Consider the following 27,633-nt stretch of genomic DNA (forward strand, 5'->3'; position numbering starts at 1 on the left):
GCCCCAACCTCTCTAGAGCCCTCCTGGCTTTCTGCCCTGTCCCCTGGGCACATGGAGCTCTCCAAGGTGCTGAACTAGGGTCTTGTGCTCCATGGTGTGTGTGTGTGTGTGTGTGTGTGTGTGTGTGTGCGCGCGTGCGTGCGTCTCCCCCAACTCTGTCCTGGCTTCTTGGCTCTATTCCCTCCAGCCAAGAACCACCCACCACTTTCCAAGGGCCCACCCTCCAATGGAAAGAGGCAATATCTCTAATATGCTGCAGGCAGAAGCTGCATAATATACTCTGTGGAGGCACCTGCATCCCCTTGACCTGCATTCCTCTAAGCAGGGGGAGGAGCCAGGCAGCAGCTTCTTTACTGAGGGCAGGAAGGACTAGCAGCTGCTAGTGTCAACCCAACCAGGGCACTTCCCTCCAACAGCAGCCTCTGGGTTTGCCTCCCCCGATCAGCCAAGGGTCTGCCCCCACCTCTGCAGTGACCACCCTCTGGCCAGCTTTCTCAAGCTGGTGCTGGGGTCCTCACAATCTGTCCCTTGCTCTCCTTCATTCTTTCCACACAAAAGACCATTCTTTCTGACTCCTACTCTGCTGTGACACACGGCAAGAGCTGTCAATGAAGGTGACCGGTTATCTGCTTGTGTTTGGCGAATCTCCCTCTGGCCACCGCATGTGGAGGCTCCTATTCTGCAGAGTTGCCCCCGGGATTCAGGCTTCACCAAGGTGGTCAGTCTTTCCTGGGAGGACCATTTGGGGCTTTTCGAAGCCACTGGAGGTGCACAGACTAGGTCAACCCCTTCCCAGGAAGGACCTAGACAGTTAATTTAGTGACGATTTAGAGCCACAGACTGACATACAAATTGCAGGGTCACCCCCATTGTTACCAACACTGGTGTCTCCCGAAGCTAGAGAGGGCTCGAATGCGGCATTATTTCCATCCAGCTGCACTCAGCTATAACACGTCAGATTGTTCTGTTGGGTCATCTTTTAGGGAAGTTATTCTTACCACTAAGAACATGTCTGCATCTGGTCCCCAGCCCACCCTGAACTCTGGGGGCTGGTGTGACTTCCCAGTAGGGGGCCCTCCCTTCTGACCCAGGCTGGATGTATGGTCCACAGATCATCTGTGTCCATCTTCCCTGGAAGCTGGAGTCTAGCTGGCCCTCAAGGTTGGTTCTGATTCCGGGGCAGCAAAGGAGAAGGGGGGATGCGTACGATCCCATCAGCTGGGGGAGGAGGAGGAGGAAGCATTCAGCTCGGAGGCCAGTCTGCTCTCGTGCTCCCTGCCCTGCGGTGTCCCGGCTGAGGAGCCCCAGCAGGAGGCTCTGTGTGAAGCCACCTTCTGTCCCCACAGAGTGCACTCATCAAGCTCCTGTGCTTCCGGATGAGTTATCCCCCGGGCAAGCGTGACATGGTCTCTGTAGGGCTTTCTCAGTATATTTCACAACTGCTCTGAGTTTATAATTTTTGCAGGTCTTCTATCAAAGGTGTGTCATAAATATCAATGGGAATTAGGAGCATTTGTCACCTGGCTGGGCTCTTACTTGAGCTCTGGGAAAAATTATCTGGCCACACACCCTTTCTCAGGGCCCTGATGTAATGGGCTTCCCAGCCGCAAAGCCACCGAAACCCCTGCCTTTCCGCATCCGACGCCGCTTCCTCTCTATTACCGTCCCCGACAGCCCCTCTAGCCCGGCTGGAAAGAGCCCATTAGTCTCTGACAAATAACGCGTATCGTTTGGTGAAAAATATGCAGACGTTTGGCTGCAACTTCATCTGCAGTCTCGGTTCTGTTTGTGGCCCCCTCACCTCTAAACCGAGTGCCCAGCCCCAGACCACCCTCCCCCATATCCCCGTGTTCTACAAGGCCACTGGCTGCCAGGATCCTAGAGCTGGTTTACCCTAACCCCTCACAATGGGGTTTGATCCAGAGATCGGGGATCCAGAGATGTCCATAATGGGATGTTGAGAATTAGCCAAATGTGGAAGCACCCCAGGTGTCCATCAACAGAGGAGCGGATAAAGAGAACGTGTTACACACCTACAATGGAATAATATTCAGCCTTTAAAAGGGAGGAAATTGTGACGGACCCTACGACGTGGGCGAGGCGTGAGGACGTCATGCTCAGGGAAGGCAGCCAGTTACAGAAAGACAAGTACCATGTGATTCTGCAGACACGGCCAGAGCCTGCAGCCACTGGGCTCAGAGAAAAAGAAAACAGAATGGCAGAAGGAGGGGGCGGTGATGGGGGTGCCGTTTAGTGGGTACAGAGCTTCGGTTTTGCAAGATAAAAATGCTTCTGGAAACTGACTGCTGGACTGTGGAAATGTGCTCACCACGCCTGAACTGCCCACGTGAAGGCAGTTGAGAAGGTAAAATGGACCACGGTTAAAAATAATGATAGTAATTACCTTCCACCGGAACGAGCGGAGGAGAGACCGACCCGGAGACCGCCCTCTGAATGCCGGGGTCCGCGTGTATTCGTGTTTTCTGTGCCAGCCGGCTCCGGCCGTGCAGCGGAACAGCTCTGCGACCCAGCGGCTCACAGCAGCCACCGCCCAAATTTTAGGCTGTGGTTCCCGTCTGCAGTGTGGGTCGGGCTCAGCTGATACTGGGGACGGGTCTGGCTGAGGAAAGCACTCACCCGGGATGCCTCATCTCTGCTCCACGAGGTCTCTCAGCCTCCCACAGACCAGCCCAGGCTTGCTCAGGTGGTAGTGGTGGTGGCAGGGGTCCTGAGAGGAGCAAAAGCCAGCCAAGCCTCCTGAATCTGTGGCTCCCACTCACACGCTGCCCCTTTGACTGTATTCTAGGGTCCAAAGCAAGTCACAGGGCCAGTCAAAATTCAAAGGGGGGGGGAGACGAACTCCACCCCTTGGTGGGAGGGGCTGCAAAGAGTCGTTGCAATCAACCATGTACACTGTATACATGCCAGGCCCTGTGCTAAGTATTGAAGATAAAATTGTAAATAAAACACTGTGAAGTGCAGCAGGCAGATAAATTATTCAGCACATAGTATGCTCCAAAGGTAAGCCCAGGGGGCTAGAGCAGAGGACAGGGGGGCTTAACAATACCTTAACTGTTGTTGAAGAAAAAATGGTAATTAGCCAGAAGAAGGAGGGAGGCAGAAAGATCTGGGCAGAGGGGCAGAGAGACGAGTGGAGGCTGGGAGTGGGCCTGCCCAGGTGAGGCTTCTGTGGAGTGAGGCCAGCCCTGGAGTGAAGGACCCGGGTGTGGCAGGAAAGAGGGGGCTTTGTTTCCCTGCTCAGCCTAGAAGGGTTTATTTAAGTAGGGGCTGATGGCCAGGTCGCTGTGTAGAGGTGGCTTGGAGGGGGACAGGCCAGAAACAAGGGGACATACTTCGAGGCGGCCACAATGACCCAGATGAAAGAGGATGGTGGGACCGGACCAGACCAGACGCTGGCAGGAACGGGCCAGAAGAGAGTGAACCGGGTGTGGGAGGGGCAGGGGAGGAGCCAAGCAGTCGACCTAGGGAGGAGCTCTGCCTGTGCATTATGCCCTGATGTCAACCGGGCGGGGAGGGTCTCTATGGAGGGTAAGCCCAAGGGCAGAGGGCTGCACTTGTGTGGGCAAGCAAGGGTGTCCTGGGGCTTCACAGGCCCAAGAGGGACGGCCACTTGGGAGAGACCACTCAGAGACCAGAATGCCAGTCAACAGAGAGGGGCCCTGTGGCCAAGGCTTCTCTCCCATGGGTGGGGGAGGAGCCCAGCCCTGTGGAGGCCCCGGAGGCCCAGCAGGTCTCCAGGCCCCGCTTCCTCCACAAGCCTGAGGCGGCCAAATTCCCCAGGGTGCTGGGGAGCTGCTGAAGTCCACTCTGATGACCCAGTGCAGGTCGGGCCCCGCCCCCCGTCTGCAGACCAGCCCTCTGACATTAAGGGTTGCCCTTTGCCGAGGCAGGGGGTAGGCAGGAGGGCAGCTGATGCCCTGAGCTGATGGCGGCTCCCTCCCACGGATCCTGGGTCACGGTCATGGTCTGCCAAAATGCCGCTTCCTCTCCACCCAGCCCTCAGCTGGTGGCAGTAAGCACACACCCACTGATCAATACTCTGAATGTGCTTGGGACCCTGCTGTGAGAGGGAATCCCCTGTGAGCACTTTTGTAAACTGAAACATTCTCCTGAAACCAAGTAATCCTGCCCAGCTGTTAAGCCCAGGTTTCCTCAGAGTGGGAGCAGACAGTGCCCGCAGTTCCAGGGACCTGGATCTCCGAGCCCCTCCCCGATCCTCCTGGAATCCCTGGGAGGAGGCGCTGCTGCTGGGCCTGGGGCTGAGGGTGTCATCATCACTGGGACCTTGGTTCAGAAGTACAATGTCCCCAAACGCCTGGAATGCTCTGGGCCCAGGGGCAGTGGCAGCGTGGGCGCCACTGTGCTCTCCTGGCTCCCTGAGCACAGTTTATTCAGGCACAAAAGCCAGCTCCGCCACTCGTGGCAGCATGGCGACCAGGGGGCAGCGGAGCAGATGTCCTTGGTGCTGGAGGGAACTGAGGCCCCAAAAGCTGGGGCAATGTGCCCAGGGCCACATAGCCAATTAGTGGCAAAACTGGAATGAGAACCAGCATCTGGGTCTTTGGAATTCCCGCCCAGACCTCTTTCCCTGCCCCACACTGCTTCACTCAGAAGGTGACATCACCCACCTGGCTCACGGTTCGGGAATGAATTTTGCTGGTGGCTGTTTGGAGAGCCGGTGTGTGAGCACAGCAGTGCAGCCTTAACCCCACCTGGCCCTGCAGGCTCTCCCGGAACGCGCAGCCTCTCCACTCCCAGGCCCCGAGCTCCTGCGGCAGGGCCCGCTGCCGTGCCCCGACCGCTGCCTCCTGCACCCACCGCGTGCCTCCCTCCAACCCCGAGTTTCACAGGCCCTAACCCTGACCCCAACACTAACCTCATCACCCCCCTCTTCCCGATGTCCCTCCAGAAACCTGGACGTGGCCCTCATGCCTCCCTCCTCCATGTCCCCTCCAGCACTGAGGGCTGTGGCGTGCACCCACAGACCACACACCCACCTTTCTGTGTCCTTCGGTGACTGTCAGAGCTCAGGCCTTTGTCACTTCTCTCTTGGATGGTGGAGCCACCACTACCACCAACAGTAACAGTGAGCCTATCACGTGCTCCTTAGGCTCATGCTAGTGCCAGGGCCGCCCCCACGGAGACACGGACTAACCTTCCCAGGCTTTGGCAGCTGACGGAGGCGGAGCCCAGACTCTCCCAGGGTCCTGCCTCCTGTCCTGCCTCCAACGTGGCTGCCAGACTGACTTGTCTGACACCCAGATCTAACTCTGTCACTCGCTGTGCCCAGAGGGTAAAGTGTGAGTCCCCTCGAAATGTTCTTGAGATCCAACCCTGCCGGCCCAACCCTCACAGCCCCACCCCTCCACAGGCCTCCACTCCCCTGCACGTGCCCCGCCGGCACCCCCATGCCCTCCACGCAGGTCTGAGCACACCTGCGGGCAGCCTCTCAGGGACTGTGCCAGCAGCCCCCCAACCCCACAGACCCACTGCCACTCCAGTGTGGCCCCATGTGGGGACTGTGGGGGCCAGTGATTTGCTATTGCCCGCTCACCCCAGGCCCCCCATCTGAGTGTGCTCCAGGACGCCCCCTCACTGGTTCCCATGGTCTTCGGCAGAGTCGGGCCTGCCTGGCCACAGAGCCCATGGGCCCCGCCTGTTCCTGAGCATCTGATGTACACCAGCCCCAGGATCAAAGCAGGAGCCCATGTGCCCACTTCACAGATGTACAAATAGAGGCTCAGGGAGCATAGGGGCCTCTCCCAGGGCATCCAGGCATCGGAAGCAGTGCTGGGCTCATCAGGGCATGTTAACAGGAGCTAACACCAGCACAGCCCGTGTGGACAGAGGTGACAAGTCAGGCTGGGGCAGGGCACACAGGAGGGCAGTTCCAGGACACCTGCCAGGGAACAACGTGGACCTGGAGGGCTGGGATAACCCTGGGGGACTTAGCAGGCAGGGCTCAGTTTTATAGACCACCCTCTCCCATTCACCTGCCAAATGACATAACCCACCTCACAACAGTCCAGGTCATTCTAGCCCCCAGATCTGGGCCTTTGCTGTCCAGCCCCCAGCAATGCTAAGGGCAGGCTCTGTCCAGGGGCAGGCAGGCGAGGCTTGAGGGCGCAGTGTCCTCCAAAGGCCCTAACTTTTGCAAATGGAAGAGTTTATATAAACTAAGCACCGTAGTGGTCAGGCTCTCCTCCTTTCCCCGTCTGAGCCTGGCCATGGGCCTGGGAGAAGCTTCTGTCATCCCCAGGCTCGGAGCCCATGGGCCTGGGGCATTCTCTGTGCCAGCCGCAGGCGGCCACAACACCGGCAAAGGTAGGTGTGCAGACGGGTGGGAAGGCCCAGAGGCCACTGCCCAGGGCCTGCTGGGGCCATGAGCCTCGCCACCCGGGGCTGAAGCCCCAAGCGAGGGCAGGAGTCCTGAATGAGCCCAGATGTGGGAGGAGGTACCGCAGCTGCTCCCTGCTCCTGGCGAACTTCCTCCAGCAGCCCCAAAGTCTAAACTGGAAGGAGGTGCTCCCCAGGTCCCCACTCCACCCTTCCTTTCGAGGGACCCCTCCCCAGGCAGCTCTCCCAGCCTTGGCTGCGAGTGTCTAACAGAAGAGACGCTGTTTTTGCAGGTTTTCTGGTGTTTATTCCTTCGAACCATATCCAGCCCATCTTGCATCACAATGCCATGCTTTACTCGGTCTCAAACACATCAGCCCTCATTGGCATTTGGAGAACTCGTTCCGTAGTGATATAGCAGTTTTAGTCGTCTGTGATAACGTACTCTCTGTGTTTCCAATTGTCACTATGGGACTCTTCTCCCCGGACCTTTCAATTTCTGGGTTGGATTTTTATCCTGTTTGTTTTGTATGGGTTTTGTTTGGTTTAGTTTTTTGTTTGGTTTCAGTTGGGTTTTTGTTTTTGTTTTGTTTTTGTTTTTTTGCTTTTGAAAGTTGTGGTTCCTTCGGTCCTGTGCCCCTCCCAGTTGCCGCTTGTTGACACACTATGTTTGTGACTTCCTTTGAGTGTCGGTGTTGAGCCAGTCTTGCCAAGAAAGTATCAAGTGTTTTCCTATTTCTCTACTTCTTGAAAAAAAAATTTTTTTTAATTTAAAAAAAAAAAACCTCTTAATGGGAACCTGGCCCTGTCTGTCTTCTCTGTTCTGCAGAAATGTTGAAGGAGTTGAACCAGCAGCGCAGAGCGAAAGCCTTTACAGACCTGAAAATTGTTGTTGAAGGCAGAGAGTTTGAAGTCCACCAAAATGTTCTAGCTTCCTGCAGCTTGTATTTCAAGGACCTGATTCAAAGGTTTGCCTTCCTTCCAGCTGTGGTCGGGTCTGTTCCTTTGTAGGACGCTTTTGTGTCGCTTCTCTCCTCCCCTCTCTTGCAGGTTCCTGGAGTGTGACTCCCTGTCACAGAGCCAGTAGCCATCTCTGCCCCTCCCCCGCCCCCAGCCCCGCTCACACGCAGCCTCGGAGCAGGCCACTGTCCCCGCCCGCCCCACACAGCGCTGCTGGTCACCAGGGGCCTCCGCCCGCAGTAGACAAACCCCCGCCTGCCCGGCCCTGAGGAGCCTGCGTCCTCGGTGGCTCACAAGCCCTGCCTGAGATTAGGAGGCCTGTAGACTCCACGTTGAGGGACCGCCGCACATGCCGCCACTGGGCCAGCACGGGGTGCCCGGCACCACCGTCCCCGATGTCGATAGTGAACTTAATGCCAGGAGAGCACGTCGACCACACCAGCCCCTGCCGAAGGGCAGGAAGAGCCCAAGGGGACGCTTTTGCGCAGCCCGAGTCGGGGAGAGCCGCGTAGCCGAAGCCTCGCCCCCGCTGCACGCGTCCGGACCCGCGCCCTGAGCCGAGGCCCGCGCTGTCCGCTGTCCGAGCCCAGACCAGCTGTGTCCTAAACACGGTCTCTCTCGGCGTCCGCCCCGCCCGCCCTCGTCCCGGCTAGTTCTACCGGAATGAGTCTTAATGGTGCATGAGCATCTTTTTTTTCCATTACGTTGATTTTTTTAATTTGTCTGCTTCATACCCTCGCAAAGAGTCAGGGACCACCCTGCAGCTCCTTAGTGAGGGAGCGCAGCCGCGGGGCCAGCCCAGGGCCACCCTCCTACTTCTCTCACCGTCCGCAGATTAACGCCGCTGCTCACTTTGCCTTGCAGCCTCTCCGGGCGGACGCTGAGCCGGGACAGCGCTCCGCGTGGGAGGACAGGACCTCCGCCCGCTCCCCAGTGCTGTGTTTGGACTTGCCGACTAACCCCAGAGTGGCTGTGTTTTGTTTCAGGACGGCACACTGGCTGGCGCCTCCTTCCCACTCCGCCCTGTCCTTTCACTTAGAGCGGAGCTGCCCGGCACGCAGAGCCCGGCCCCGCCGCGCTGGCCCCGGCCGGGCAGGAAGGGGCGGGCTTCCGGCCTCGTGGGCAGCCGGGGCCTCCCACGCCCACCGCTTAGGTTCTCTCTGTCCGAGCCCAGGGGTCAGGGGCGTGAGCTCTGGGGTGGAGGGGCGCGCCCGGCGGCCTCTTCAGGCCAACAGAGGTGTTTCTGCGTCCACTCTCGGAGAATTCTGGAACTGGCGGTGGTGGCGCCTGGCTGCCGAATTGCAGATGTGGCAACCTAGGGCCCTGGTCCCCGCTCCAGGCCAGCTGGACACCACGCAGGGGCAGGCTGCAGGGGCAGGTTGGTACGGAGCAGTGGCCCAGCCCAGGGCTAGAAGGACGGGGGCGAGGAGCACAGGAGCCCGTGACGGTCTTCAGAGACCGGACATGTGAAGCCAAACTCCCACACACAACAGAGACAGAGGACACCACTGGGTGGGAAGCCAAAGCAGTGAAGGCTTCTTAGGCTGAAAAGAAGCATGAAGAACATTCCAGGCAAGGGATGGGTTGCCTGGAATGTTCTGGAATGCCCTACAATGTTCTAGGCATAAGATGGGCTTCCTGGAATAAAGAACCGAGGACAGAGACAGTCACGAGCATTGGGGAGGGGCCGGTGGCCTTCCCAGAAATGGAGCAGACCCGGGCTGAGGTGAGCAGACAGGCCCTGACTCCTGGGCTTGTAGGGGCCGTCAGGAGCCGTGGGGAAGGGGTGCCCACCTGAAGGTGGGAGAGCTGGGGTTGTGCCTCCGTGACCCTGACGGAGTAGGATGGGTGCTGGTGCTGAGAGGCAGCCACTGGAGGAGAGGGGACACCCCTGTGGGAGCCAGGGAACTGGGTTCTACACCTGGCTCTGTCGCTTGTCCTGTGACCCCAGGCACACCATGTCTCTCTCGGGCCTCAGGTTTTCTCGTCTGTAAAACAGGAGGTTGGTCCCAGCAATGTCCAGGTGTCCTTCCAGGGTGACAGTAACAGGACGGGAGGACCAGCCCTGGAGGGGCTTCCCAAAGTGCCAGGACATGAGAGGGATGGGTCGCCAGGGGCAGATCCGAGGACCAGCGTCAGTGCAGCGGGGGAAGAGACAAGAGCTGAGTGTTCGGCAGATCGAGTGACAGCAGCTGTGGGACCAGCAAGAAGAGAGGCCTGGGGGGCAGTGCGGCGGGTGGAGCCCAGAGGGGCGGCAGTCTGGGGAGGCAGGAGGGCCCCTGGGGAGGAGAGGAGGCCGGAGCAGAGCCCAGAGGACGGCTGCATGTGAAGATCAAGATGTGAACTTGCAGCCCTTTTAAATTTTACTTGCCTCATCCTCGAGATGGGCACAGTCACCGCCTCTGCCCAGAGCTGCAAACAGACTCCTGTGGGGAGGAGCCCAGACTCTCTGAGGATGATTTCCTTTCCGGCTGCGGAAAGTCCTGGAAAATTCCACACTCTGAGAGGGCAGGGAGCAGCTGGTTTTGTTACTGTCATTGCCGCCTCCTCGACGCTGTGACCCCGGAGACTGAATGTGCAGCAGCCGAAATGCCCAGCGGGAGGGGCGGGGCCTGCCCACTGAGCCCCAGGCCGGGGCTGCCCTCTTGGGCAGCTGCACAAAAAAGGGCAGAGGGAATGGGGACCTGATGCCCTGGTCCTCACCTTCCTGAGGCTGAGGGTCTGAGTGAGCACTGTCTGGGGCACATGACTCACCCCCAGGTGTCCCAGGACCCCCAGGCCTGGAGGCTCAGACCGGACTCCTTGCCACCCCAGCCTGGAGCCGGTGACGTGGTCACTGACCCAGCCCCTGGGAGGACACCTCACCAGGAGCCACAGGGCAGACCCAGGAACACCACATCATTCACGACCCTCTCTGTTCAGCACACAAGTAGCCCTCTCCTGGGTGCCAGGCCCCCCATGAAACACCAGGCCATTAGGGAGCCCCCAGTCTGGTAGGGGAAAAACTGTCGAGCAGGGTCAGGGAAACGCAGACAAGGAGGTTCAGACACTCACAGGCCAAGTGCCAACGCTAGGGGGGAGGGGCATCCCTGGGGCCCCCAGGAAGAGGTGGTGTCTGCCGTGGGTTTTGAACCAAGAATGGTACTGGCCAGGCAGGCAGTCGGGCAGACAGGAGAGGAGCAAGTGTGAGGCCGAGGACAGCAGCGGACTCGCTGCTGCTGCAATGCCAAGTTCAAGGTGAACACACAGGGAAGGAGGCCGGTGCAGATGCAGACACCGCATCACGGGCTCTGTTTTAGGCCTGTGGGTGCCAAGGTCAGATGTATGTTTCATGAACATGATAATCAGCCTGCGAGCCAGGGAGCGGGTCTCAGGGCACCCTCTCCCAACCAGCGGCCAGATTCCCCTCGGCTCAGTTGCCCGGAGCCCCTGTTCTCCATGGCCAGGCTCCAGGCCAACCCCCACCTGGTCCACGTGTCCCCTCTCCGCCTGCGTCCATGCCTTTGCTGAGGCCGAGCCGCTTCTTCTCCTTATCCTTCCCTCATTCAGTCCCAACTCATCTCCCCGCTCTATGGGGGCAAGATCAGCCCCCGGGAGGCTGGCAGAGATGTCTCACGTCACCCTGGGAATGCGCCCACTGAGCAGAGGGGCAGGACCACGAGCCTCCACCCCCACGTTACAGATGAGGGAACTGAGGCCCAGAGACGTGGACGTGGCCAGCAGGTCTGGGACTCGCGCAGAGGCCTGAGTCCTCAGCTGGTGCTCTCGCCGTCCGCGGCTGATCTGGAGGAGAGCGGAGTGTAGTGTTCACTCGTGCACAAAGGCTGCGAGGTGGGGAAGCTCACTCTCAGGGCTGCGAGGAAAAGGGATGCAGAGTGTGTGTATGTGCTCATGTGTGTGCGTGGGTATCCATCAGAAACACATAACTGGCCACAGGATCTGCCCCAGGTAGTTGTCTGAGACAGGTAACTAAGTCACAGCCACTCACTCCCACACCTGCAGGGGGGCCAGGTCCTCCAGAGTCTGGCCTGGAGGCCCAGGGGGCCTTGGAGGAGAGCACACGGCCGGCTGTCAGGGAGCTCGGAGCCTGTGCCGAGAGTGCTGGCCAGGCCCCACCGTCCCTTCGCAGCCCCGGCGAGTCCCTGTGACAATCGGGGGCGGAAGCCCTGCAGGGGAAGGAGCTGTGGCTTTGTTGTTGGATGACAGGAAGCCTGGTGCTGCGTAACAACCATGCCACAAGGGAAACCCTCGCAGGACTTAGTGCAGGAGACCCTCAGGCCTCGGGAAGGAGGGAAGACATTGTGAGCAGACTAGACCGAGTCGGGTGCTGGGGCGGCAGCCTCCCAAGTTCAGAGCAGGCTGGGGGAGAAGTCCCCTCACCTACTCCCAGGTGCTGAGGGGGTCTCAAGGATGGCTAGGGCCACAGCGGGCCCGACAGGCCACAGGCCCCATCAGAGGGGACCAGGGACCATTTGTCTTTGGAGGCAGCAGAGGCGCCACCCTCCCTGCCAGCATTTCCAAACGCACTCCCAGGTCCAGGTGAGCAGGGAAATATGCAAGTCCAGAGAGGCCTCCTCGTCACACCAAATGGGACAGCACCCTGGCCCTCTGCCTCCCAAATCACAAAGCCAGCTGGAGCCAACGGCACATTTGAGCCAGAGTCTCCATTCGTAGTGAGTGAAATCGATGGTCACGTGCACTTGTCCAAGATGGTTTCACGAACCCCCCGTGTGGGCTCTGGGCTTCGGGTCCTCCCCCATCTCCGGGGAAGTGGAAGGGACCCAGGGGGCACGCATCCCAGATGTAGGGACGCCTGCTAGACTCTAGTAGAGCCACACGCCTCTCCCCTCCTTCCTGGCGAAGTCGGGCATCTGTGGGTGGCAGGCTGCCCGTCCCTGGTGAAGGAGACAGGTGTGTCTGGAAGGCCAGATAACAGAAGGAGAGACTCACACGTCTCAGATGCTGGCAGAATGAGGTGAGCCGGGCCTCCGCCAAGCTACCGTGGGTGGGCCGGAGCCTGCATGAGCTGCAACAGTCCTCGGGACCCTGGGAGACTGGCGTGTGCCTGGCCCGCCGCTGTCCCAGAGTTCCCTTGCACTGTTCCAGACCTGACTGGCATACGGAAAACATCTGACCCCTGAAGTGGGTGAGGGGCAGATGAGGGTCTCCATCCAGAAGGCTGGGGCAGGCAGTTCTCACCCCGGGTGACAGAACTGCTAATGGTAGGGTGTCAGACATTCTGCTACTTGGGACGAGGCACTCCCGGCACATCCGTACACCCAGGCCTGCTGTGTCCCAGACTCTGGTCTCTCCCCCGGCCACACCCCCTTCTCCCCTTCTGGGAGAAGGGAACCCCAAGAAGTTATAGTGTTCTGACGGAACCCACGGGCCCTGTGTGGGCTGCCTCTCACTTCCATGGGCCCACAGCCAAGGGTGAGGGTCACAGTCCCACCCCGGCAAGGCCATCACTGCCCTTCCCTGTGCCCTGCTGCACCTCCCGCTGATGTGGCGCCATGGCCCCGACTGCCCAGCTCAGCTGCTCCATGGGGCTGAGTGGAGCAAGCCACTGGACCCCAAGGTCCAGCTCAGGACATGGACAGATGGCAATGATCTGTGGAGGACTCATCCCCCCCCACTGGTGACCAGGGCCACCCATCAGGGGTGACGCCTCTCAGAGTCTCACCACTAAGAGGGAAGAGCCCTAGGATCTCTGAGGTTCAGTCCCAAGGCAGTCTGACAGTCATGGGCCAAGGGCGACTGCCACCTCCCTCGGCCCCCACAGCTGGCTGGGCTGCACCCACCATCTGTGAGGAGAGGAAGCATGTGTGTGCAGGCCAGCTGCACAAGACCCCCCGCTGCCCAGGGCCTCACCGCCCGCGGCTCTGAACTCAGGTGCCTGACGAAGCACCCGCCGTGCTCCCGGGTATTCCTCCTTGGCCGAGCAGAGTGCCCACGCGGCACCTAGCGTTTGGCACCCGGTCCCGGCAGCGCCCGCCTCTCCCCAGATCCTTTACCCAGTGGCCCCTCTGCCCCCGGGTGCCCCCGCAGGGGTGCCTGGAGGAGCAGAGCCACGGCTCTAGGTCACAGGGACAGTGGTCTGGTCCAACCCTGGACAGCACCCACAAGGGCCGATAGCCCCGTGCCCCCCCCATGTGGTCCCCGTGCTCCCCAGCCCTCTCCCTGGCTTAGACTCTGGGCAAGACAAGCATCTCCCCACACGTGCAGCCACCCTGGTCCCGTCCCACTCGTCACTCACTTGGGGGCTGAGGGCTCCACGGGCCTCCCCTGTGCTCGACTCCCCCCTCCCTGGTGACTCGGGTTCTCAGCATCACATGCACTTCAGCGTGTGTGCGTACGTGTTCGTGTGTGTGTGTGCACATCCCAGATCCTCCCTCAGCTGCTCAGTGGGTCTGAGCTCCTCCCCTGAGGGGACCCGTGGGAGACAAGAGGGCCGGCCAGAGGTGCAGACGGCAGCGTCTGGGGCCCTGGGAGGAGGCGAGCAGCCCCACTGTGGCCTGTCTGCCCGGCCCTGACAGTGGCCCAGTGTGGCCTCTGCAGAGTATGAGAGGCATGAGGACAGGCCAGAGAAGGGTAGGCAGGGGCTACAAAGACTTGGACCAAGAGGTTGACCAGATGGCCCCTGAGGCGCGGGGTGTCTGGGACTTCTATAGTTTTAAGTGATCACATACTGAACGAGCTCTTTACACTTAGCCAGGTCACCCAAGCATGGACATCCTCCCGGGCAGCAGACTGAGTGTGCTGTCACTTTAAGAGTCACACGCACCACATATCTGTGGGTTTCAGGAGAGGCTCTGCCCAGCCTCTGTTTGGCAGTGCTTCCCACTCTCCGAGGCTTAGGGCTGCCCGGGGTGGGGAGGCAGGATGGTCCTTCGGGCCCCCGGTCAGTGAGCCCGTCTGAGGGGCCCTCGCCCAGGCAACAGGGTAGCAGCTGCCCCTGTCCCCTGCAGGTCAGATCTAATGGTGGCATTTCAGGTACCATGGTGCCGAGCAGAGTCTCATGGGAAGGATGTTTCCCGACCTCTGTCACATCAGCCCCCCCTGGGACGTTAGACCTCACCCAGTTCGGTCGTCTTATGTTGCAGAAGAGGAGCCTGAGGGCCAGAGAGGTCAAGGCTGCCGCCCGTCAGGGACACAGCTGTGGCACCCAGGTCCCCCAGCTCCCTGTCCCCACAGGACTCGCCTGGCCCTCGGGCTAGCCTGCTCACTCGCCCGACACCCGCACACCCTGCTGCCAACCACAGGTGCGCCCAGGGCCCAGGCACGAGAGCCTCGGCCCCCGGCCCGCTCAGGAGTGGGGGGACGCGGAGGTCATTTCCCAGGACTGTGGCTGAACCCGCCCCAGGCAGAGCCAGGCTCGGTGAGAGGCCGAGACGGGGGGCCCGCTGATCGCCTCTGAGACACTTGCCTCCTGACTCTGATGCTCCGGGTGTTTTCCTCCGGGTCACTTCTGTCTCGGTGTGGTTTTTGCTTCATCTCATCTGTTTCCTTCCAGGTCCAGCTCTAGGGTGCGGCTGCCAGGCCCTAGGAGCCTTTGCGACGGTTTCGTATTTCTGTAGACACCAGATAGAAACATATTTATATATTTGTGTCCCTTCCCCGCTCCCCCCAATTCACAAGCCCGATGCACACTCTACACACAGGCCACTCTGACCTCTGACCCCGTGTTCCATGTGGCAGGAGGGCCCCGCCCCGGGCCAGGTCCCAGGTCATGGCTGCTGGCTGTCTGTGGCGGAAGTCCTTGGTTGTTCCCCCTCCCCCTCCTCCCAGCTCTAACCATTCTGTCCGTCTGTCTCGTCTCGTCCTCGGTTTCAAAGCAATGTCATGAAGGGCTTCCTTTCCATGCCTAAAAGGAAACAATATGTTTTTGGAAAGAGGTGGGTTGGAGTCCGCGTTCCGGGGCGGCTTGGGGCCCTCAGTCTGGGGCGTTCGAGGGAGTCTCCCGACTGGCCGTGGGCACAGCCGGTTGGGAGCCTCGGTCACGCCGGAGAACCTCCCAGGCCCGGGACCTGCTGGCCCTGTTGGGCCGAGACGCCGGGCCAGCAGCGGGGCGGAACCGTATTGTTTCCCTTTGGGGCCAGTCCTGGTCCTCGTCCCCATCCACGGCTCATGCTTTTTGATTTGCATCTTTTTTTTGCATGGACATGCCGAGTAGTGGTAAGCAGGGTTTTCTGTTCTTTACGGGCGTCCCTGGTCAGACTCTTCTCTTCCAGATCCCGTGTCAGGTTGTTAGGTTCAGGTGTGTCACTGCCGTGTCCCTTGAGTCCTAAAGGGAAGGGCGTGACCGAGGTGTGCAGGGAGACCTAGCCCTGTGAGGAGGCGGCGCCCTGGCCGCAGGGTGGCAGGCAAGGACACCCCGGTCTCTGTGCCTAGGTCGGTGCAAGACGGCAGCCAGAGCAGCCGGGAGAAGCTGGAGCTGGTCCTGTCCAACCTGCAGGCGGACGTCCTGGAGCTGCTGCTGGAGTTCGTGTACACGGGCTCCCTGGTCATCGACTCGGCCAACGCCAAGACCCTGCTGGAGGCGGCCAGCAAGTTCCAGTTCCACACCTTCTGCAAAGTCTGCGTGTCCTTTCTGGGTGAGCGCGGGGAGCACTCTGCCCCCTGGGGAACGTGGGGCGGATGTGGGGAAAATCCAAACACAGCAAGGATTTAGAGGGGAGGGCTGCGTGCGCACCCCCACTGTGGGCGGCACTGGAGCTCGCCACGCAGTTTGAAGGTGGTAATTCAGAGTGCCGTGTGCAGAGACCTTCGCTCGTCCGCACAAGCAGAGAAAGCGTCACTTCCCCGTGACCAGGCAGTGCTGTGAGGACAGACGGCCGGGCCGCAAGGGGCGTGTGAATGGTCCGGGACCCGAGCCCTGGCCTCACAGCCCTGTCCTCCCAATGCTGGGCAAAGCAGCCGCACACTTTCCATCCCTCGAACCTGTGTCAGAGCTGCGCCGCACCAGATGGCCACCCAGGTCTGGATGTGCAGACTGGGGTCAGTCCAGGGCGGGAATCCGAGTGTCAGGGCTTCCAGCAGGCCCCCCGCCCAGGGCACACACGTAGCCTACAGTCTGAAGCTGCCCTGTGTGGGGGAGAGTGGGGAGACGGTGGGGTACAGATGAGCCCCAACAATCCGTGGCCTGGGCGTGGAGTGCAGAGAGAGAACTGGGGGCTGAGCCTGGGCCAGGAGCAGTCAGGCGGGGACGGCCAGGAGCCTGAGATGCGACCCTGGGGGAGCTGAGCAATCTGGAAGGGTCAGGAACCACAGCTTCAGAGTCAGGCTCCCGAAATGTCCTGGGACCCAGGCACTTCCAGGCTGGAATACCATTAGTGGGATCTCAGGAGAGCTGTCCAAACGGACCCCAGGTCCAGAGGTCCAGGTCCAGCGGGGCTGTCGTGAGGCTGAGAGGCCCCATGGGAGATGGGGGTGGACATGTGTGGAGCATTAGGTTCCCATGACCGTAGAATAGGAGTCTGTGAACCCACACGTGCCTGTCACACTTATGGAAGACACCATAAGCCTCTAGCATGTGACCCCTACCTTCTACTCTCTGGCCCCCAGGCATCGAGGACGCTCCATACCTCACAGCCTTGTGCTGGGACTTGCAAGAGTAGACAGAGGCTCTGAGGCATGAGACAGGGCAGGAAAAGACCCAGGCCGTGGGCTCGTGGGGACACTGGACACTGCAGGCAGGTCACAAGGGGTTCAGAGAGGGATCCGGGGTGACAGGCAACAGGAACAGGCGGGCCCTGCCCAGGGCCCTCCGGTCAGTGGTCGCGTGCTCTCGCCCCCAGAGAAGCAGCTGACGGCCAGCAACTGCCTGGGGGTGCTGGCCATGGCCGAGGCCATGCAGTGCAGTGAGCTCTACCACATGGCCAAGGCCTTCGCGCTGCAGATCTTCCCCGAGGTGGCCGCCCAGGAGGAGATTCTCGGCATCTCCAAGGACGACTTCATTGCCTACATCTCCAATGACAGCCTCAACACCAAGGCCGAGGAGCTGGTGTACGAGACAGTCATCAAGTGGATCAAGAAGGACCCCGCCTCCCGCACACAGGTAAGGCCGCCCCCTCCCTCACGGCCCACCCTTCTCTGGCTTCCGTAGGCAGCGTGCGTACAGGGAGGCAGGAACTGCTCCCGTGGGCAGCAGACAGGTGAAGGGAGGGAAGAGAGATGAGAACTCAGTCAGCATGGACTCCCCAGGGCTGGCATTTCACCTGCGGGGGACTCACGCTGACCAGGAGACTATAGGACTCGGTGGACAGCATCAGGGCCCTGCAGGGAGGAGGGTGCCCCAGAGCTCTGGGGAGCTCAGTCACAGCAGGAGGAGCCCCACAAACGGTGGTCCACCCCAGGGTCAGCTGCAACAGGCCAGATCCCCCCACTGCTTCCTCCCCTCGCCTCTAGCTGCTGGGAGCTCCGTGTATCTCTGTCCAGGCTGGGTGAGCCAGACAGACCAAATTATCCATGCCATGCAGTCCCAATGCAAGCCACAAGACGGGGCTCCATCGGCACGACCTCAGAAGCTTCCCTGTCTCCTTGACCCTGCAGTACGCTGCGGAACTCCTGGCGGTGGTCCGCCTCCCCTTCATCCACCCCAGCTACCTGCTCAACGTGGTGGACAATGAGGAGCTGATCAAGTCCTCTGAAGCGTGCCGGGACCTGGTCAACGAGGCCAAGCGCTACCACATGCTGCCCCACGCCCGCCAGGAGATGCAGACTCCCCGGACCCGGCCTCGCCTCTCAGCAGGTATTGAGGGGCGTGGTCCGAATCCCCCCAATACAGGCGTCATGGGGTCAGCCTGACTCTGAGTGGTCCCCCAGAGGCACCAGGTACAGGCCCTGAAGTGCTGGGCTGTGTGCCAAGGGTGCCTGTCTGCGCCCCTGCAGGTGTGGCTGAAGTCATCGTCCTCGTCGGGGGCCGCCAGATGGTGGGGATGACGCAGCGCTCCCTGGTGGCCGTCACCTGCTGGAACCCGCAGAACAACAAGTGGTACCCCTTGGCCTCCCTGCCTTTCTACGACCGCGAGTTCTTCAGCGTAGTGAGTGCTGGGGACAACATCTACCTCTCAGGTGAGGCCCCTCGGGGCTGGCTCGGGGGCTGGGCATGGGCTCCCCGAGGGTACCTGTCCGCGTGTGTCCCAGCCAAGAAAGGCCAAAGCCCAGGAAGGAGTGTCTGCGTCAAAAGTGACACTTCTCCTCTGGACCCTGGGGCTGACCCTGGGGTTGGGCCGCCTGGCCGTGGGCTCTGCCTCACCTGCCTGCACTCTGCCCTCCCATCCTGCTACAGGTGGGATGGAATCGGGGGTGACGCTGGCCGATGTCTGGTGCTACATGTCCCTGCTTGATAACTGGAACCTCGTCTCCAGAATGACGGTCCCCCGCTGCCGGCACAACAGCCTGGTCTACGACGGGAAGGTCTACACCCTCGGGGGACTCGGCGTGGCAGGCAATGTGGACCACGTGGAGAGGTAACAGGGCCGCAGTCACAGCCGGGGCAGCCACTGACATTCCACAAAAGCCAGCGTCTCACTGCCCCTCTGTCCCAACACCCCCAGCCGAGACGACTGGACGTCTGTAAGGTGGCGGTCCCTGCCCTTCACACACAACCAAGTGGGAGGACTGGGGAGAGTGAGGTAGGAGGGGGACAGGTGCCCAGTCACACGGTGGGATACTCTCTTCTTTTTCTTTCATTTAAATATTTTACTTATTTATTTTTAGAGAGAGGGGAAGGGAGGGAGAACGAGAGGGAGAGAAACATCAATGTGTGCTTGCCTCTCACGCACCCCTTACTGGGGACCTGGCCTACGACCCAGGCATGTGCCCTGACTGGGAATCCAACCAGTGACCCTTTAGCTCACAGGCTGGCAATCCATTGAGCCACACCAGCCAGGACTCATGGGACACTCTTGTCCCTACAGCCCATTCAGGTGTCAGGCGAGCCAGAGGCATGAGACCTGGGGGTGGGAAGGCACAGGATGGGCTCCCTGGCCTGGCCTGGCCGTCAGAACACACTGGAGCTGCCCCGAGAGACTCGGGATTTAAGGCGTGGCTGCACCAATGACCCGAAGGTGCACCATGCTGACAGCTAGACTGTTGTGTCCCGTCAGGTGGGCGGTGACACACCACGGAATTCCCTTCCTCCCTTCATCCCGAATAGACCTGGAAATCTGCTTGTGGCACAGGGAAGGACCACTGCACACAGATCTGAACTAGATCTGTGAACTCTCCAGAAGGGGATGTAAGCCAGCGGGGCCAGAACCACGAGGATCAGCCCGCCCTCTGCTGGAGGTCCCAGGCCAGCTTCCTCGGGCCCTTTAAAATTAGGCATCTCGTAGAAGAGTCAGGTGTAGGCAGGCAAGGCAGCAGCAGAATGGGCAGAGGCTCTGGTGCCATCCTGCCTTCGGGAAAAGAGTGCCCCAGAGGGTGATGAGTTGGCCCGAATTCCGGCCCAGGAGAACACAGCCGAGTTCTCCAGAGCCCTTTCCCATTACAGGGACCCTTACAGGGTCCTTCCCGCACCCTGGCCCACCTCCTAGCCCACACCATCGGCTGCCACAGAAAGCACATCTCCCCGTGTGACGGCTTGTTGCTTATGGAGCTACACATACCCCTCAATTTGTACTTTTCCCTCCATGGCTAATTGGGCAGTTGACAAATGTGACAGCAAAGATGGCTTCAGAGTGAGACAGGCTGGGTCTGCGCACCGCGGGCTTTTCACGCCCCACGCGGAGCCCAGACCAGGCTCAGTGACGAGTAATTGTCAGGCTGGCTTGGACGTGGGGGAAGCCCCATGAGAGTGCGAGGAGGCTAACCCTGCCATGGAGCCTGGGCCAGCCCTGAGCTGACAGCCAGGGGCAGATCCCCTGCAGGGCTGGCACCCACGCCCCCCCCAGAAGCGCCCACTGCCCCTCGTGTGTCACCCAACAAGAAACGAGAGACATTTCCTAGGTAGGAGTAAATGGAGTGGGATCTGTCATTCTGTCTTGCTTTTGTCAGCTATTTTTAATCTCCTAAGATGCTGATTGCTCATTTTGCAGACTTACACTTGTTGATAGGTATGGGGATTTGTTGGAGGATCAAGTTCTCGGAGAGCGGATGAGCTCCACTCCCCTTGGACCCAGGACAGTTCTCCAAGGCCCGGAGGCCGTTGTTACAGGCTTTCCAAGGGGGCTGGGCACAGAGTGACAGGGCCACCCCGGGACCCAGGAGATGGGGGAGCAGCCCAGAACAACAGGGTGCCATGAGGGGCCCTGAGCCCCTCGTCAGCCCTCTGGGGTCTGTCACCTGTTCTTGCAGGGACTGGACACTGGCTCAAAGAGACTGGAAGGTGGGCATGCAAGTGAGGTGGGGGGTGCAGGGTTCCCACAGAGCACAGCTGAGCCCTTTGGACAAGTCAAGTTCTGTGCCACAGGGTGGCAATGATGAGAATTCACAGTGACAGGAAGGTTAGGGTAACGGGGACAGACATCAGGGTGCTTTGTTCCCCGGGAAGCACTCATGCTACAAATTGCTCTTATCTTGATAATGAATGAGATATATGGTGCATTATAATTATATTGCATTACCGTATTATAGGAACAGAGCAAGATTGTGTAATTATAGATTAACACAATAGTGCAATAGACAAACCTGTATCATATCATTATATAAATAACTGGGTCCAATATTTCATAGCCATATATCGCAGTAGCTGTGGTTACTGGGTAAAAGATAGTGGAGCTCCTCACTCCGTGGGGTAATTTGCATGTCATTAGCATATCCCTCCCAAGCCCGAAGCTGACAGATTGAGCTGAAGGAGGGCTGGGGCTTGGCAATCAGCCACCTGGAATACCGAGCTCCCGGGAAATCTGCTTGTGGCGGAATGTGCCCTGTACCAAAGCCCGACGACTAACAGCAGCACAGTCTTCCACTGCCTCCCAGCTCCTTCTGCAGGAGCCCTTTGGGTCTCTGCCCTATCAGCTTAGAGCAAAACAGATACCTGAACTTCTGACACTGTCCAAAAGGACACTGATGGCGTCGCCTATCAGCATATGCCATTCGGCTGCGGCTTAATTCAGTTAAGCCTGGCTGCCCTTTCAGGGGCCTCGGCCTCTCCTCCGATCCTGAGTCTGCAGGAGCTCAGAGCTGGGTGGGTGGCAGCTGCCCCTTCATCCCCTCGCAGAGCGGTCCTCCCCGGTCCCTGAACTGTGCCCGTGCTGCGGCTCCTGGGAAGGTTCACGGGAGCAAGAGGGCCCATGTGCTTCCCCGGGCAGGTGGGCCGGGACACCCCAGGGTGGCGGTGTGGCCGGCCCACTGGAGGTCCCGCCATGGGTCCAGGGCGCTCAGAAAGGCAGCCAACAGGGCGGGGGGGGCCGAGCTGGGCTGTCCAGGGGGAGCACTGGTGAGGTTGGTACACGGGGAGCACCCGGCAAGATGCTGAGAACTGAGCCCCTCGCTGCCCCAGGAAGAAAGAGCTCAAAGGTCCCAGCACCTTGACCTGACCGCTTAGTCCCGACTCCTCTCTTCCTGTCAGCGGCTCCCTGTTCTCACGTCTTTCCCTGTCTGGTCTGGAACTCACGTTCCATCACTTCTCCAGGTGCAGGAGCAAGGCCGACAGGGCCAGGCGCTAGGTGGCCTTGAGCAACCCGTCCAATCAGCCACCTGGGATGGGGGTCCAAGGGCCCCCAGCGCTGTGACCTCCTGCCAGCAGCACCCAGGGCAGGGAGCAGAGGGTAACGCCCCCCAGCGTCTGCTGCCTGGGTGGGGGCCCCGCCTTCACCCCGGGCTCTTCTTCTCCTCTGGCGGCAGGTATGACACCATCACCAACCAGTGGGAGGCGGTGGCCCCCCTGCCCAAGGCCGTGCACTCTGCTGCAGCCACCGTGTGCGGCGGCAAGATCTACGTGTTCGGTGGCGTGAACGAGGCTGGCAGAGCTGCGGGCGTGCTCCAGTCTTACGTGCCACAGACCAACACGTGGAGCTTCATTGAGTCCCCCATGATCGGTGAGGACCAGCCATCCCCGCGGCCCGGGGCCGGCACAGCCTCCCCACCTCCTCATTCCACTCGATCTCAATAGCCCAGAAGGTGGGCTCAGCCCAGCACTTCTGTGAACCCAAGTCTGGGGGTGCAGGGGGCGGGTGGCAAACCGCAGCCCAGGTGCAGCTGCGGACCCGCCCCCTGAACGGAGGGTGAGCCGTACCATGTGCCCAGTGTCCCCCGGCCCCAGGCCTTGTCCTCAGGCTGGTCAGTGACACTGGGGGGCTCTCCAGCTCCCTTCCCCAACAGGGCCCCAGGGGAAGAGAAGGGGAGAAGGCAGAGAAGGGATGTGCTGACCCGCCTGCCCCTTCTTCCCACAGACAACAAGTACGCGCCCGCCGTCACCCTCAACGGCTTCGTGTTCATCCTGGGAGGGGCCTACGCCAGAGCCACTACCATCTACGACCCCGAGAAAGGGAACATAAAGGCAGGCCCCAACATGAATCACTCTCGCCAGTTCTGCAGGTGAGCCGGCTGTGGCCATCGGCTGAGGTTGGAAAGGAGGAGGGAGAGGGGAGGGCTTGGAGCACAAAGAGTGACCACCATTCAGGAGCCAAAGCAGGTCCCAGGCCCGGAGCAGGGACCATGCCACCCGCAGGGGTGGGTATTATTGCCAGAGTGTAAAGCACCCGGGCACAGCCCCTGGCCCAGCAGCCCAGCCCCGTGGCTTCCACGGACCCCACAGAAAAGCAAAGGGCTTCCTACCCGGACCAGCTCCAGGGCCTTGGAGGCCACACCCTCTCCCAGCAGGCAGTGAGGGTGCTGCTGTGAGGTCAGCTCTGCCCAGGACCGAGGGCCCCATGGCAGACGAGAGGCAGCACCAGCCCAGAGCCGTGCCACACCCTACACAGGACAAGTGGCTTTTCCGCATGAAGCACTGTTGGAGCGCCCCCTGTTTGTGCGGCGTAGCTGAAAAAGCTGTGCGCCACTACAGCCCATCACGTGACCTTGGACAAGGAACTCTCCCTCTCCGAGGAGGTTCTGTCTCTGAAACAGGCAGTTAGTTGGACGGGACAACTGCTAAGGGCCTGGTAGCAGGGGGGCTCTCCAGTTCTCCGGCCTTACTTTCGTGTCATGCACTGTCACTGGTGACAGTGCACAGGACACCTCTGAGGACACTCCACTGACACAGACAACTGGCGCTGGAGCAGGGCTTGAAGGAAGGACTCCCAGACCTTGTCAGACACTCAAAGCGGGTGCAGAAAGACTTGGTGCCTGAGGGAAGTTGAAGCCAGGTCTAGCAAGAGAAGCTGGGAAAACATGTGCCCCAAAGGGAAGAACGTGAGGGGCCCGGGGGCACAGAGCAGCTAAGCTAGAAGGCTGGGCCCTTCGGTATCTGCTAAGAAGTCTAGACCGATGTGTTCTCTTTGAGGCTCAGAACTGCAAAAATGGGTGGAGATTTTCAAAGGGTGTCTGTCCAGTTTCAGGGGCTAGCCAAGAAGAAATGGCCACTCACTCAAATGTGTGAGCAAGGAAGCTAGACACGTGGACCTGTGGGACGGGGTGGCTGAAAGGCGAGAACAGAGGAAAAGCAGATGGGGGCAGTAGGCGGGGCGTACGGGACCCACTGAGATGCGGGACCAAGGCCGTGAGTGTGCTACAGGACCGTGGGGCAACTCTGCAGAGAGCACCCGGGCGGTCGCCGTGGGCAGCAGCACCTGCCACACCGTGCAGGAACCACAGTGGGGAAGCTCTGACTCTGAGCACCTCAGCAAAGGTGGAAATCCCAGCCCAGTGGCCAGTGCTCAAGGGTGACTTATTGTCCTGTCTGCTGTCTTTCTGTGAGTCACGTTCCCAGTGTGATCTGAGCAGTAGGGAGGGTCTGTATGGGCACCAGGAAAAGATGAGACTCAGTGAACTGAGCCAAGAGCCTGTCCATCGTCCAGCCATCTTTGGTCAGTCTGGCAGGTCCCGGGGCACCCAGTATAAACGTGTCCCCCACAGCTCCAGGGGGGTACAGCGCAGTGTTCTGATTGGCTCTGGAGGAAAGGTGTTTGTCTTGTAGCAGCTTGGGTCAGAGGTCAGAGAAGAGCAGTGAGACCCCACGTGACTTTTGCAAAAGGGGAGAAGCGGCCTGTGCAAGACAGGGTACTGAGGATCTGTCTCCAGGTCCAAGGGGGAAGTTCAATGGCTAATACCCTTCCCGCTTTCCCTGACAGTGCCGTGGTGCTCGATGGCAAGATTTATGCGACCGGGGGCATTGTCAGCAGCGAGGGCCCGGCGCTGGGCAACATGGAAGCCTATGAGCCCACCACCAACACGTGGACCCTCCTCCCCCACATGCCCTGCCCTGTGTTCAGACACGGCTGCGTTGTGATAAAGAAATATATTCAAAGCGGCTGACATCAGCTGATCACCCGCATGAGACTGTGGACGCGTCTGGTGAGGCCGATGCTTCTCACAACGATCAGTTTTCAGCAACACCAATAAGAGGTCGACAAACACAATCAAGGAACTCACTGCGCTAAACATTCGAATCCTCTCTACAGTGAATGTAGAAAATCATCCTTGCCTTTGGGGAAACCGGGGCTTAGCACTCCGGGACCATGACCGTCCGAGAGCGAGAGCCGGGGGGCCCCGGGGCTCCGGCAGAGGGACTTGCTCTGAACGGAGGCGCTTGCTCTGCCCGGTGCAATAGATTCTCACGTATTTTTCAACTGGGAGAGAGAAGCTGTTTTTTTCCTTCCTGCAGAGCAAGCGCGACCCCTAAGCCACCCTAGGTCAGTTATCCTGTGACAATATTAGGCGTCAGGCTCTCTTGGAAGAAGATCAAAGTGTCCTTATCACTTTGATTTCTACCTTTCTTTTTAATCAACGTACACTTCCAGTGGCCAGGAGAAAACAAGGGACAGTGCTGTGCGGCACGAGGTCTAGGAGGCGGCCGGTCCCCACTGGGGCTGAGGAGGGCCAGCCACCTGGGCAGAGCCAGGTGGGGCTGGCGAGCAGCTGGCGGACAGCTGGCGGGCAGCTGGGGGAGCTGTCGGTCCTTCACGGGTTTTTCTACCCTGTTTTCGCCAGAGAAGGACAAGATGATTGTGCCAGCTTTCTCTTATCCAATATGAAGTATTTAGATTTCCAAGGCATTTTCTTGATAAACAAAAGGCTATTTTTGAGTACCGAGCGGAGGGGGCCACGAGAGGGAGAACGGGGGAATTCCCAAAGCTCTTTGTAGGCGGTGCCGGCGTGGGACATTCGCTCTGATTTTTCTACATGCAGAATAAAGGATCTCTCCTGGGGGGAATGAACGCCCCTGTTTTATTTTTAGAAAAAGTAACTCCCAGACAGCTGCCATAAAAGCTGTGCCTCCTGGGGGTATTGTCAGAAAAATAGTTCGAGAAGGAAACCCCCATCCAGCTCCCTCCATGAGGTACAGCTGAGGACCCAGGCCAGGCGGGAAGGGAAGGAGGGAGGGAGGGAGGACCAACGTCTACAAAGCACAGGAGACTATTTTTTATATTTATAGCTATATATTAAGGCACCTGCCAGCAGAGCTCTCAGGATGGGGACAGCCTTCGCAGACGAGCCATGACGGCCGAGGCCCGAGGGGCACGCGCAGAGCCGCTCTTCTTTAGCCTGTTGTCCTGAGACGGGGAAGCCGGGACGGAGGTGACACCGGGGCCCGAGCGCGAGGGGCCTTCCCGCCGGCCCCCTGCCCCTCGGGCCTCACACGGTGACCAGTTTCCATTCCAGGGCTCGAAGGGTGCGGCCGCTCCTGCGCTGCTTTGTGGAAGTTGGTACCAAAAACGCATCTACCGTTTTTATATCTAGGAACTCAACTTGCTGTCATGTGATGACTTAAAAAAAGAGAAAACATTCACCAGGAGAAAAGGACAGGCTACGCCTTCCTCCTCTCAGCAGTCGGTGACACAGAAATTCCAGTTCCGGCATTTACGAGTGTGGCTCCCACGTGGACGAGACGCGGAACTTCGTTATGCAGTTTTTAATATTATTTATTCTTTTAAAAAAGTAATAAGCACAAAACTACATACATTGTATGTCATTTAACGTATTTATGTCAAACAGGGTGCAAGTGGGAACCCAAGGACTGGAGCACAAATTCCTAGCTGCCTGGGGCAGGGCCACGGTAGCATCGGCGAGCGGCTGCCTCCAAAGGAGGTGTTAGCAGGCCAGCGGGACTCAGCCCGGGTGACGCCGAGACTGCGCGTCTGTCCTCGTCCATCACACTGGAGGGAAACTGGCTGCTTCTGTGAATGATATAAACAGGGTTCTCTGTAACGGTATATTGTACATAGTATACGTTTATTGTTAAGTTCTTGTTATATCATAATAAATATATTTATAGATCTAGGCTCGGAAGTCACCGTTATGTCTTCCTGAGCCTCCGCCCTCACCCCAGGGGGGAGAACCCCTGCTCTCCCTCACACCCCCGCTCTCCGGGCTCCGTCACAGACCTTCGTGCAGATCTTGATGATCAGAAGGGACAGGACTCCTTAGCAGGGGGACAGACAGAGCTGAAAGGAAGCCAAGGGTAAAGGGCAGGTAAAGGTCCATGTTGGGAGGGACTTGCAAACAGCCTGGCACTGACTCGGAGGGTCTCCCTTCAGGTGTGAGCGCTCTTCTTATGAGACACGTGTACGACTGAGGGCTTCGCAGTCAGCGTCCTGCTGGTCCAACTCCTGCATCGGGGACCTTTGGGGTGGCTGTGCCAAAGCCACAGGGCAACCCCAGCTCCTCAGTCTGAGAAGCACCACATGCCCCCTCCAGGGTGAACAACAGGGCATGGCTCCCACCCTAAGATCCACACGAGGCAGCCCCCTGCCTCCTGCAGTCACGCCCAGGGCTGTTCTCTAACATGTCACCCAGACAGACTTCACCAAGGACGCCCACGCGAGGCTTCCCAGGTGCACAGGTGAAAATGCCACCATTTCCCAGGTGAAAATGCCACTAGACAGGGCTGCACAGCCTCTTGCAGGGAAACGAGTTTCGATTAGCCGGAGCAGGTGCGTTTACCAGCACTTCTTCATCCCCACATCTGACCAAGGCTGAGTGTCTCTTTGTAAGGAAAAGGTCCAAGAAGGGGGGCAGGGTCAGCAAGAGTGGGGTCCAGAGAAGCTGGCTGAGGCCTTGCAAAGAGGGAACCGGGAGTTGCCCAGTGAGTACCTGCCACGGTGTCTGCAGAAACGTCAGCCCTGGAGGGAAGGAGGGAGGGCGTCTGGAAGATTCCAATGGTGAGATTATACCCTGCCATCAACACCAAGCAGTAGTTTTCTCAGCTCCCTCCTCGGCTACTTTATCTCCCTAAATCCAGTGAGACGTGCTCTCTGGGTCCATGACAAG

At 59.5% G+C, this 27,633-nt stretch overlaps 1 protein-coding gene across 4 annotated transcripts in view; it reads left to right on the forward strand.

Moving 5' to 3' along the window:
* KLHL29 (kelch like family member 29) overlaps positions 1-26,622 on the forward strand; it is a 278,870-nt gene extending 252,248 nt beyond the window's left edge. For 3 of the 4 annotated variants that reach the window (XM_053667055.1, XM_037143412.2, XM_053667054.1), the window contains 9 exons: positions 7,187-7,325; positions 15,709-15,911; positions 17,115-17,374; positions 17,869-18,067; positions 18,208-18,390; positions 18,608-18,788; positions 22,108-22,301; positions 22,656-22,800; positions 24,495-26,622. In XM_053667055.1, coding sequence (XP_053523030.1) covers positions 7,187-7,325; positions 15,709-15,911; positions 17,115-17,374; positions 17,869-18,067; positions 18,208-18,390; positions 18,608-18,788; positions 22,108-22,301; positions 22,656-22,800; positions 24,495-24,678 — 1,688 coding nt within the window. In that variant the 3' untranslated portion in view covers positions 24,679-26,622. The remainder of the gene's footprint in view (positions 1-7,186; positions 7,326-15,708; positions 15,912-17,114; positions 17,375-17,868; positions 18,068-18,207; positions 18,391-18,607; positions 18,789-22,107; positions 22,302-22,655; positions 22,801-24,494) is intronic. The other variant, XM_037143413.2, reaches the window with a different exon arrangement.
* Positions 26,623-27,633: the final 1,011 nt, after the last annotated feature.

This window comes from Artibeus jamaicensis, unplaced genomic scaffold (assembly GCF_021234435.1).
Source record: "Artibeus jamaicensis isolate MK-2021 breed Jamaican fruit bat unplaced genomic scaffold, CSHL_Jam_final contig_465, whole genome shotgun sequence".
Classification (NCBI taxonomy): Eukaryota; Metazoa; Chordata; class Mammalia; order Chiroptera; family Phyllostomidae; genus Artibeus; species Artibeus jamaicensis.